Source organism: Notolepis coatsorum, assembly GCF_963971535.1.
Source record: "Notolepis coatsorum genome assembly, chromosome: 12".
Classification (NCBI taxonomy): domain Eukaryota; kingdom Metazoa; phylum Chordata; class Actinopteri; order Aulopiformes; family Paralepididae; genus Notolepis; species Notolepis coatsorum.
This window is the reverse complement of record NC_140176.1, coordinates 86,351,634-86,364,133: the sequence shown is the minus strand read 5'-3', so window position 1 is coordinate 86,364,133 and position 12,500 is coordinate 86,351,634. Positions and strand designations below refer to the sequence as shown.

At 42.6% G+C, this 12,500-nt stretch overlaps 1 protein-coding gene across 1 annotated transcript in view; it reads right to left on the bottom strand.

Annotated features, from left to right (window-relative positions):
- Positions 1 to 12,500, bottom strand: part of LOC311237952 (receptor-type tyrosine-protein phosphatase mu-like) — a gene marked incomplete at its 3' end in the record, with an annotated part of 279,175 nt that overhangs the window by 46,235 nt on the left and 220,440 nt on the right. Inside the window, exons 14-16 of the mRNA XM_084325927.1 lie at positions 11,363 to 11,434; positions 9,262 to 9,298; positions 8,453 to 8,550 (exon numbers count right to left, since the gene is read on the bottom strand). Of these exons, the coding sequence (XP_084182053.1) occupies positions 8,453 to 8,550; positions 9,262 to 9,298; positions 11,363 to 11,434 (207 nt within the window). The remainder of the gene's footprint in view (positions 1 to 8,452; positions 8,551 to 9,261; positions 9,299 to 11,362; positions 11,435 to 12,500) is intronic.

Here is a 12,500-nt window from a genome sequence, read left to right as displayed (position 1 = left end):
TTTTAGGCCTGATATTCTATATTCTATAATCATATTTCAAATGGCATGTGTCCGGATGGCAGAATTCAGTACTGTATCTACAAAACCTTCTGTTTAATCATCTTCCCTTTATTCATTTGCTTAGATTTTTCAGGTCTGGTCAATTTTAGCATGGTGTTATTCACAGTCAAAGATAAACAATTTTTTAATTGATATTCTCATTTGGTTCATTACAATTTACTCAAGCCTAGTAACAGACACAGTATTTCTGACACTGGGAATACATTCCCTGAGATCCATAGATGTCCCTAGAATCAGATACCAAGAACATGCAAATGGACCATTTAAAAAAGAAGTCTGTAAATGTTTATTCTACGTTCTTATGGAATGAATGAGATTACATTTAAAACATTTTTTTATTAATTTTGTGTTAATTTTAATAACGCAATAATTTGCGGTGTAATTAATTAATCTAATTAACGTGATGAACGGACAGCCCTACTGCTAACATATACCTTGTATTGTATAGTTTGTATAGATAGAATATATGTGTATTATGTCTAGTTTATAGTTTAGTTATAGTATTAGTTTATAGTTTATAGTGTATTCATAGCTTATTTAGTTTATAGATATAGTTTATAATTATAGTTTGTATAGAGAGAATATCTAGGTGTTGTTTACAAATCTACTATGTTTTTTTAATTTTTTTATTATCTTTCCCCCCCCCTCCTTTTTCCGATTTTTCTCCCATCCCACTGTTAGTCGTTATGCCAATTCCCAACCCCCTTCCTGGTTGTTGCGCACTCCCCCCTACTGTTGGTCCGGGAGGCCGGAGACTGTCACATGCTTTCCTCCGACGCATGTGCAGCCAGTCGGCAGCCAGCCTGGCAGCGCAGATTCTCACCGGGAGAGTGTAACGTGTGGAAGGTCACACTACCTCCCTCCAGATCCTACCCTCGCTGTGCAGGCGCCCCGACCGAACTGTAGGGATCGCTGTCCACAACGCCCAGGACCCACCCATCAGCTTTCCCACCCCTAACACTGCCAATTGTGTTAGTATGAACGACCAGCCAAGCTGATAGCAACGCCGAGAGCTGTATTCGAACCCAGCACCTCCAGCGTTGATGGCGAGCGCCTTGCCCACTACACCACCTAGCCGCCCCAAAAATCTACTATGGTGAGGAGCCGGGAAAAACAAACATCTCACGTTTGTCTGAATGTATGTACAAAAAATTTTCTGAATCTGAATCTGAACTACGGAGCTACAGCCTTCCTCACCAGCTTGTTAAATTTGACTCACTACCGAGCTAGCCTTCCTCACCAGCTTGTTCAGTTTGACTCCACTACAGAGCTAGCCTTCCTCACCAGCTTGTTCAGTTTAACTCACTACCGAGCTAGTCTTCCTCACCAGCTTGTTCAGTTTAACTCACTACAGAGCTAGTCTTCCTCACCAGCTTGTTCAGTTTGACTACAGAGCTAGTCTTCCTCACCAGCTTGTTCAGTTTGACTACAGAGCTAGTCTTCCTCACCAGCTTGTTCAGTTTGACTACAGAGCTAGTCTTCCTCACCAGCTTGTTCAGTTTGACTCACTACAGAGCTAGCCTTCCTCACCAGCTTGTTCAGTTTAACTCACTACAGAGCTAGTCTTCCTCACCAGCTTGTTCAGTTTAACTCACTACAGAGCTAGCCTTCCTCACCAGCTTGTTCAGTTTGACTCACTACAGAGCTAGCCTTCCTCACCAGCTTGTTCAGTTTAACTCACTACAGAGCTAGCCTTCCTCACCGGCTTGTTCAGTTTGACTCACTACAGAGCTAGCCTTCCTCACCAGCTTGTTAAGTTTAACTCACTACAGAGCTAGCCTTCCTCACCAGCTTGTTCAGTTTGACTCACTACAGAGCTAGCCTTCCTCACCAGCTTGTTCAGTTTGACTCACTACAGAGCTAGTCTTCCTCACCAGCTTGTTCAGTTTGACTCACTACAGAGCTAGTCTTCCTCACCAGCTTGTTCAGTTTGACTCACTACAGAGCTAGTCTTCCTCACCAGCTTGTTCAGTTTGACTCCACTACAGAGCTAGCCTTCCTCACCAGCTTGTTCAGTTTGACTCTCACTACAGAGCTAGCCTTCCTCACCAGCTTGTTCAGTTTGACTCACTACAGAGCTAGTCTTCCTCACCAGCTTGTTCAGTTTGACTCACTACAGAGCTAGTCTTCCTCACCAGCTTGTTCAGTTTGACTCTCACTACAGAGCTAGCCTTCCTCACCAGCTTGTTCAGTTGGACTCTCACCAGATTGTAAGTGTCTTGATGTAACCCCCCCAGCATACAATGGAGAGGAAGAGGACACTGGCTACTACAGACAGGTAAAATGACTGCAGCAGTTTATTGCACATGTGTATGTGTGTGTGTGTGTGTGTGTGTGTGTGTGTGTGTGTGTGTGTGTGTGTGTGTGTGTGTGTGTGTGTGTGTGTGTGTGTGTGTGTGTGTGTGTGTGTGTGTGTGTGTGTGTGTGTGTGTGTGTGCGTGTGCGTGCTTGGCTCTCATCTCCGTGGCATCTAAAAGGAAGTCATCTCTATGTGTTTGACGCACTTATCGCCATGACAACAACATAATCCCCACCATAACACCCGCTGACACCCTGACAATAATATGCATTTAATCCACAGTAATCTGGGCCATAAAGAACGGATCTGAGGTCAGATGCTTCACTGACGGGATTAAATAGAGACAGTTTGGATAACTGATCTGAAAATATGTTATTAACCTCACATGTACATATACACACTCACACACGCACACACACATGTCAGGGTCATAAAGCATATTTGGTTTCAATATGGAATTGGATAATTAAGGACATATTACATTTTTGATTTAGATCATCTTCTAGGCTCTAGTGGGATGAAAGAACATAGAGGAGAAGAGAAGAGAGAGAGGAGAGAGAATAGATGAGAGAACAGGGGAGAAGAGAGGAGAGGAGAAGAGAGAGGAGAGCAGACAAGAGGAGTGAAGAGAGAAGAGAAAATGAGAGCGGAGAAGAAGAGAGGAGAGAAGAGAGGAGAGGAGAAGAGAGAGAGGAGAGAAGAAGATGGGAGTGTCTTGATGTGGTGGGGTAACAGGACCCAAGAGCAGCAAATCCAATGGTTTTTAATGAACAAGAATAATAAACAGAACAAGGGAAAAATAAAAACTAAACAATAAAAAACAAAACCTCTCAGACTACAGACACTAAACGGAGAACCTAATAACAGACAGTGGGTCTCATTCCCGAACGAATTTACGACAAAAAATGTCGTCTTAGCCAGATTTCGGCCCATTTAAGACATACAGTATTAGGGCTGGGAGCGGGAGTCCCCAAATTTTCCTGAGATCAGATTTGATCGTGGCTGAGAGCAGATTTAAGAGTGCTGAGGAGCACTCTTAAATCTGCTCTCAGCCACGATCAAATCTCATGATTGATTGAGTAATTTAAAATGTTATTAACTTTACAGACTGTGTTCTCATAGTGATTCCTTCATGTTAACGCTACAGGCCTCCTTGGAATTAATTACTTAATCATAATTAAAATAAATATGACAATATTTGTACAATAAGAAATTACGCATTTGATGTCGGAAAAATTAATTATATGGATTAATCTGATCACAGGGCAGCTGCTTAACCATATCTGAACCAGCTATTTTGGACAAATGTATAATTACTTTAATTACTTCAAACACAATTATGCAATTATTGTGAAATGATTGAAAATAATAATTATTTAATGCCTTCTGTGGAATTTGTATTTCTTATTTGTTACACATCTGTTTTAATGATTAATTATATACATTTGAAAGAATGCAGGTCAACATGCAATGTATCCCATTGATTGGTATACAATGGGACAGACCTTTGATTGATTGATTGAAAACTTTATTAACAGATTGCAGAATGGGTACAGTACAGTACAGTACAGCTCAATTACATACAATTGTTAAGGGGATGCAGACCAGAGAAAGACTTTCGTCTTGTTTACATCAAGGTCCCCCATTTTCAATTCATAATAACATATATGACACACACGCCATACAGATAGACAGTACTGCTACATCTATACATTTATGACATACCAGATTTGCAAATACAGTACTGTTTGTGATACAAAAAGAGTCCAGAAAAGAGAGTATATACATTTGACCTAGAAACTGTTGGAGGAGGTTGGGTAGGAGGGGTGGGTGGAGGACACTGTACAAGCAAAACTGTACATTGGAATATTGACAAAACCATACTTGGTAATTTACTGTACATTGGAGGGGGTTGATATAGCTATAAACCTGCATTCCTTCGAATATATCATTAATCAATTAAACTTATATTGAAATACACTATATAGCCTATACACCAACACTGAAATTACAGTGGATAAATAAATAAATAGATAAGAACTAAAGCTGATCGCATGGAAATAGCAAGTCTTGTGTGCGCCAGTATGGCCTACGTGTCTAATGAACAGACAGTATAGGTTTAATATATTCTAGTTACTTGTTTCATTAGGATTTAGTAGATACTATGCTCTGCCTCTGCTCTACGTACAGTATAAGTACAGACTGTACTGTACCTATACTGTACGTAGCGCAGAGCATAATATGCTCTGCGCTACGTACAATATATCTACTAAATCCTAATGCAACAAGTCATTAATGGAATAATAAGCCTATACTGCGTTCATTCATTACACCGTAGGCATTAATGGAATAATAAGCCTATACTGCGTTCATTCACTACGCCGTACAGTATACTGCGTGTGTGTGTGTGTGTGTGTGTGTGTGTGCGCGCGCAGGTGTACCACGAGCTGTATTATGATGACAATACATTAATCTCATTTCGATGGGTCGCAACTTAGACTCGCAAAGCGCTTCCGCATCCATTTCCACACAGCGGCATTACTTTGCCTTATAAGGAGCTCTGGAGGCGTTGTTTTGTATGCAAATGATCTGAACGGGAACGCGCTTTTGAGTTTACGACAGAATCACATTCGCCAAGCAGATATCAGATAATATCATTTGTGCGACCGTTTCAGCCACTTAAGACATATTACCAGCACGTTCAGGACTCAGAGTGAACTTGTCATTGATTATGTCTCAGTGGTTCCAAGATAAATCTTCCAGAATAACTCTTTGAAAAATTTTCGGGAATGAGACCCAGTAACTACAAAGACTAAATATCACCTGCGTGGTGATTGATTGATTGAACATTTTATTAACAGATTGCAGAATGGGTACAATACAGTACGGCTCAATACACACAATTGTAAAGGGGATGCAGATCAGAGAAATACTTTCGTCTTGTTTACATCAGGGTCCCCCATTTTCAATTCATAATGAATTGTAAGTAAGGGTGCAATCTGACTTTTAAGAAATTAAGAAATTATTATTTGATGAAAATCATGAAATGCATCTACTGCATCTATTGTATCTGCACCCTTTTTTAATAATAAAGTAAAAAAAAAATTAAACACTAAGGGACAGAGAGATGAGAAACACATACATGGACGGGGAGAGGTAGAGCAGGGGAGAACAGTCCATGGACCGGTGGGACATTACAGGGAGAAGAGAGAGGAGAAAAGAGGAGAGGAGAGGAGAGAAGAGGAGAGAGGAGAAAACAGGAGAGGAGAGAAGAGGGGAGAGGAGAAAATAGGAGAGGAGAGATAGGACAAGAGAGAGAGGAGAGTAGAGGAGAGGGAGGAGAGAGGAGAAGAGACACACACACAGACATAAACACACTGTTTTGGCAGAGCGCATCAAATGGCAGCATTTATATAGCAGCTTTTATGTGAGGATTGGTTCAATCCCCGCCACAGGCTTCTTAAGGTACTGTGATGATTGGTCCATTCCCCGCCACACGCTCCGCTCCTTTAAGGTACTGTGTTGATTGGTGCATCTGGAGGGGGCTCCCCACCCTCCAGAACATTTACAACAAGCGTTGCAAGGGCAAGGCTAAGAGAATCATTAAAGACTCCAGTCACCCGGACAACTGCCTCTTTGAACTGCTGCGGTCAGGCAAGCGATACCGGAGTCTCAAGGCGAGCACAGAAAGACTCAGAAGAAGCTTCTATCCCCAGGCCATCAGGCTGCTAAACGAACAATGAATGAACACTACACAACAACAACCACCAAACGCACATAGCACACACATCCACACGCACACACTCACTTAAACAAACACACTGTAGCACCCACTCCACACACTTTATAGCACACACCCACTTTAAACAAACACACTGTAGCACCCACTCCCCACACTTTATATTTATTGATGAAGGATTGCACTACAACTCGTACACCTTACTGTAAATTGTACCTAAATTGTACCTCATCCCATTTCTGCTTTGCACTAGATAGTACTGTACATTAGTACACTGCATAGTATTGTATATTATATGGTAACTCAGAACATTGTACATATGTCTATACCGAACACTGTGACCTCTTTTTCTTCTTCTAAATTACACGTATACTATGTTTGATACTATCTTGTCTAGCACAGTCTCTGGAGCGTAACAGTAAGAAGCATTTTGTATGAAAGTATTCTGTACTTCTGTATGACACTATTAAAGAAACTTGAAACTTGAAACATTCCCTGCCACACGCTCCGCTCCTTTAAGGTGCTGTGTGGATTGGTGCATTCCCCGCCACACGCTTTTGGAGCAAGTATCAATTCCAGCGCGCACCTGTCATAGTTTTTGATTAGCGCCCCAGAGGCTTTTTATACTGGGACTTCCCTTCATTCGATGTCGGGTCGTTTTGAGTATTACTGCTTTGAATACTTCTGTTTCTGCCTGTTGTTCCCCGTTGCTGTGCCTCGTCTACTCTCCCTCCAGGACATCTGTGGATTGCCGCTGGTGAAGACCTTGTCCCCCGTTTTGAGCTGCGCCTCATTTACCCGCTTTACTCTTGCGCTTTGGTGAGTTTGAACCAAACCCTTTTTTGGACGATTCTGTTTTGTGTGTTTTGAAGAACACTGAAGAGTTCTATTTTTGCTTACACTTGACTCAGCTAAGTTGTGTGTTAAAGGAGACACTGAAGATTATTATTTGCTTGCACTGGACTCAGCTGGGGTGTGTGTTTAGAAGAGACACAGAAGTTTATCGTTTTTGTTTTGCACTGACCCTCAGCTAAATTGTGTTGTGGTGAACACTGAAGATATCGTTTTGTTTGTTCTGGACTCAGCAAGGGAGGAGGAGACCGCACTGCCTCTGTGTGATGTGGACTGTTATTTACCTCTCTCTCTCTCTCTCTTTTCCACCTCGAGTTGAAGCTGGGAGTATCTGCAGAGCCGCTTCAGCGTCAATACCGTTTCCCCACCTCGAACACCAAGAGGATCTGCAGAGCCGCAGATAACTCTGCTGAAGGCAGTCTCCCTTTGTTTCAAGATTGTTACTTGCTCCTTTTTGACTCTGAAAATAAATACGCCCTAGTATTTGGCTAACTCTGAACTACCTGTCTGTGCCGTGCGTTTGAGGTCGGTTTCAAACCCTAACATTTTATCCAAAGCGCTTTACAATTAGTTCCTCACATTTTACCCATTCACTCACACATTCACACACCGACGGCGGAGGCGACCATGCAAGGTGCCAACCTGCTCATCAGGAGCAATTAGGGCCGGGGTTAAGTGTCTTGCTCAAGGACACTTCGATCCGGGAGGAGCGGGAATCAAACCCGCTCTACCTCCTGAGTCACTGTCGCCCCCCCGAGTCCAACACAGCGCACCTGTGCCAGACGGGCAAGGAACAGGTGAGCAATAATCAAAGCGTAATTGCTAGAAGATGGAAGGCTAGACAGGACTGCATTGGAGTAACTATGGTGAAACCTGAGAGAGGAGGAAGGAGAGAGAGTGAGTGGAGGAGAAGAGAGAGAGAGAGGAAGTGACAAAGTGCTGTGTGTGACTATTTTTGGAAGGAGACCCCCCGCTGTTTGCCCAACCCTCTGACTGAGAACCTGCTCTCCTCTCCCGGATCAGCCCTGGAACGGATGAGAATCTGTCCGTGTGTATCGACCCCCCAGTATCGGACAGCGGCGATTCTCCTGGATTACGGACCGGCTGATAATAACCTTTACCTCCCCTTCCTCCCCTCAAACGGCATTAAAACTGCTGTTAAACTTGATCTGCTTTGTTTTCGTGTCTATTATTATTATTATTATTATTATTATTATTATTATTATTATTATTATTATTATTATTATTATTATTATTATTATTATTATTATTATTCATTCCAATCTGGTGACGGCTCATAACACCCCCCCAGTCTGTCACAACGTGTGTGTGTGTGTGTGTGTGTGTGTGTGTGTATGTGTGTGTGTGTGTGTGTGTGTGTGTGTGTGTGTGTGTGTGCGTGCGTGCGTGCGTGCGTGCGTGCGTGCGTGCGTGCGTGCGTGCGTGCGTGCGTGCGTGCGTGCGTGCGTGCGTGCGTGCGTGCGTGTGTGTGTGTGACTCACCCTGCCAACCTCCACCAGGTTGGTAACCATGACGATGGTTGCTGTGTTCTCCTGCCACACCATGCGCCAGAAATCATACACCGTCTCCTGCATGGCCCCTACGCACACACACACAGTCCAATAGTTTTAATATAGTTTTCTAGCTACCAGTTGAATTATAACAGCTGTTTAATTAACACACACACACACATACACTGGACTTCAAAATTCTCAAGGAAGTGCATGCATATGTGCACATTTGTGCGTGTGTGCAGAGCTAGTGAACAGGTGAGTTAACCAAAACTTGAAACAGCAGAGATAGAGAGAGAGAGAGAGAGAGAGAGAGAGAGAGAGAGAGAGAGAGAGAGAGAGAGAGAGAGAGAGAGAGACATACAGAGATAGAGAGAGAGGGTGAGAGGGGGGGGTGAGAGAGACAGACAGAGAGAGAGAGAGAGAGAGGGTGAGAGGGGGGGTGAGAGAGACAGACAGACAGAGAGAGAGAGAGGGAGAAATAGGAACAATGTGCGTGTGTGTGTGGGGGGGGGGGGGGGGGCAGTACATACTTCCCCCCCTTTTTTAAGAAATCATAAAACCTTTTTTGTTTTGACATAATTCTACATTGTAAAATTGTAAACTGCTTTGGCATTACTGTACATTGTTTACATTCACCAGCAGCATTCATCATCAGCACCTTTTAATTTGAATCACACAAACACACACACACACACACAAACACACACACACACACACACACAGACAGACACACATACATACATACACAAATATAGACACACGTCACACACACAAGCTGTTTCTTCTTGATATCTCACCTTGTGTAGCAACATAGTGATTGGGTCTGTGGTAGCCCTGAGAGGGGGAGGAGAGGAGGAAATAATGAACACATAACAACAACAATTGCAACAATACAAACAACAACAACAACAACAACAACAACTACAACAATACAAACAACACCAAAAATAACAACAACATGATCATCAACAGCAGCAAGAAGTGGAGCCGTCTTGTAGAAGTGGAGCAATCTTCCATTTCCTTGGGTATGTACTTTTAGGCGAATTTTCCAAAAATATGGCTAGAGGTTAAATAGAACCCTGCGACAAACAACAACAATTACAACAATACAGAGTGCAAGAGAGAACACCAAAGGCAGCTTCACTTTTAACCCCCTTCTTCACCCCGGGACCCCCCATGACCCCCCTCCCCACCTAGCCATCTGTTTTCTATACTCAAATGTGCTTATTGCGGTGTCCGATGTAGGGTTCAGCGCTGGGTCTGTGGTCAGAGACAGTGTGAAGGAGGGGGTTGAGTTTTACGCTATGGGTGAGCGTGTGTGGTTGTGTGTGTGTGTGGGTGGGTGGGTGTGTGTGTGTATATGATGCCTCGTCTCTTTAAATACTTTTAAACAAGCGTTGTCTCGTGAAACGTGGTTTAAATGGGGAGCTTAGGCTTGCTAGTCTGCTATTTGTTTTTAATTATTAGAGAAAACCAAGAGCCTTCATTATCTTAGACGATAAAATAGAACATAGTTTGTTTCTTTACCTTTCTGTGAACATCTAGAAAAAAAAACTGCGTTGACCATCTGATGAAAATGGCGGAGCTATTTACATTATAAAAAAGTAACTGTACTTAGAGTTTCACTCACGATTTTTGCTGCCCTGTCAGGGGCGCCTGGTGGTACTAAATCCATATTGCACTCTGCCATTGAAAGATGAGATTTGGCCTGATCCATAGATGTGTGACTTGGCCATAATAAGGTAATTTATAGGCCTGATATTCTATATTCATATTTCAAATAGCATGTGTCTGGATGGCAAAATTCAGTACTGTATTTACAAAAAAACCTGTAAATCATCTGCCCTTTATTCATTTTGTACACTTAATCTCAAGAAGGTGCTGCATGAGCTCAGTGGCAGTTTCTCACTTTTGGTCGATGTTAGCGTGGTGTTATTCACTGTCAAAGATGGGAAATATAATAATAATCATTTATATTCTCCTTTGGTTCATTACAATTCACTCAAGCATAGTAACAAACACAATATTTCTGAAACTGTGAATACATTCCCTGAGATCCATAGATGTCCCTAGAATCAGATACCAAGTACATGCAAATGACCTAGTAGAAGTGGAGCAATCTTCCATTTCCTTGGGTATGTACTTTTAGGCGAATTTTCCGAAAATATGGCTAGAGGTTAAATAGAACCTGCGACAAACAACATCAATAGCAACAATACAAACAACAACAACAACAACAACAACAACAACAACATAATCATCATCAACAACAACAACAACACAACAACAACAACATAACAACAACAATAATAAAAACTACAATTTTGTTTAGTTGCAGTCAACAGTTGAAAAGTACTTTGAAGACGTCTATTAAAAAATTGCCGGATGTCAGGGTTAAGGTTAGGGTTAGGGTGTCTGTCTGAATTGGCGAATGAACGTATTGCCCCGGAAATGTGAGAAAGAGAGAGAGAGAGAGAGAGAGAGAGAGAGAGAGAGAGAGAGAGAGAGAGAGAGAGAGAGAGAGAGAGAGAGAGAGAGAGAGAGAGAGAGAGAGAGAGAGAGTGAGAGAGGGAGAGAGAGAAAATAAGAAAGGGGGAAAAATAGAGAGGGCAGGAGGGGAGGGAGAGAGGAGATGACAAGATGGCACAGAGGAGGCGTGGCTAAATTATTCAACAGTCGTTTAACACGTTTGTTCCACATGGAGAGACAGATCCGTCTCTGAAGAAAACAACAAAAACAGGAGAAGAGGACATGGTACAATAAAGAGAGGGAGGAGAGAGAGAGACAGAGAGAGGGAGGAGGGACAGAGAGAGAGACAGACAGATACAGGTGCATGGTGCAGAGAGGGGGGAGGGAGAGAGAGAGAGAGAGAGAGAGAGGTGGGGGAGAGACACTTACATCTACATAGTTAGAGTTGATGTAATCCGAGCCGTTCTCTCCCTCCTGGGGTTGGAGAACGGACCGCGAGAGTGATCATCTATCACACACACACACACACACACACACACACACACACACACACACACACACACACACACACACACACACACAACACACACACACACACACACACACACAACACACACACACACACACACACACACACACCACACACACACACACACACACACACACACACACACACACACACACACACACACACACGCACACACGCACACACGCACTACACACACACACACACACAGAGGAACATTTGTGATTCAGGGAAATATCGACATGTCAATACTCAGTCAGTTACCATCTTGGTTAAAGTCTTTGACAGGATCAAACTCCTCTCTTGTGTATTTCTATATAATTGGATATGATTGTCTTCAGTCTGTGGAAGATACTGTACTCTTGGTAATAATACTCTTGTGTAATAATACTCTTGGTAATAAAGGCTCTGATCTTTCTGACGCTCTGTTCTGTCTTACAGCTAGCTTGATGTACAGCTAACGCTACTGTGGCTTTCATCCGTTCACTACCACACTACCAAAGGGTTAACCCTTTCACTACCACACTACATGTACCAAAGGGTTAACCCTTTCACTACCACACTACCAAAGGGTTAATCCTTTCACTACCACACTACAGAAGGTTTTTTTTTAGCTGACTACTGGACGCATGCAGACAGATCAACAACGCATCGCCCATATTCTAACTCAGGGATTGTGACAAGTACTTATGACGTCTCCTGATCATGTCAATCGTCTATTTCTCTATTTCCACCGCCCCTACAGATGGATTTTTACTTTGGTTTGTGTTCCACTAATTATAATTAATCACAGCATATCATGCAAGTAACATTTACATTTTACTATTTTATATTTCTTCTCCGTTCGACAGCCCTAACGAGAACACACACACATACTGTATATATTGTTTTTACTTAATGACTGTAATTCATTATCATGACTAACTATTGAATGAACAAAATCCAAATGATGATTTAATTCCTCTCTGTCAGCTCTCTAACTAAATTAAACCCTGAGTCAAATGACTGATTGAGAAGAGGGGCCTGCGTTGCTATGGCGAC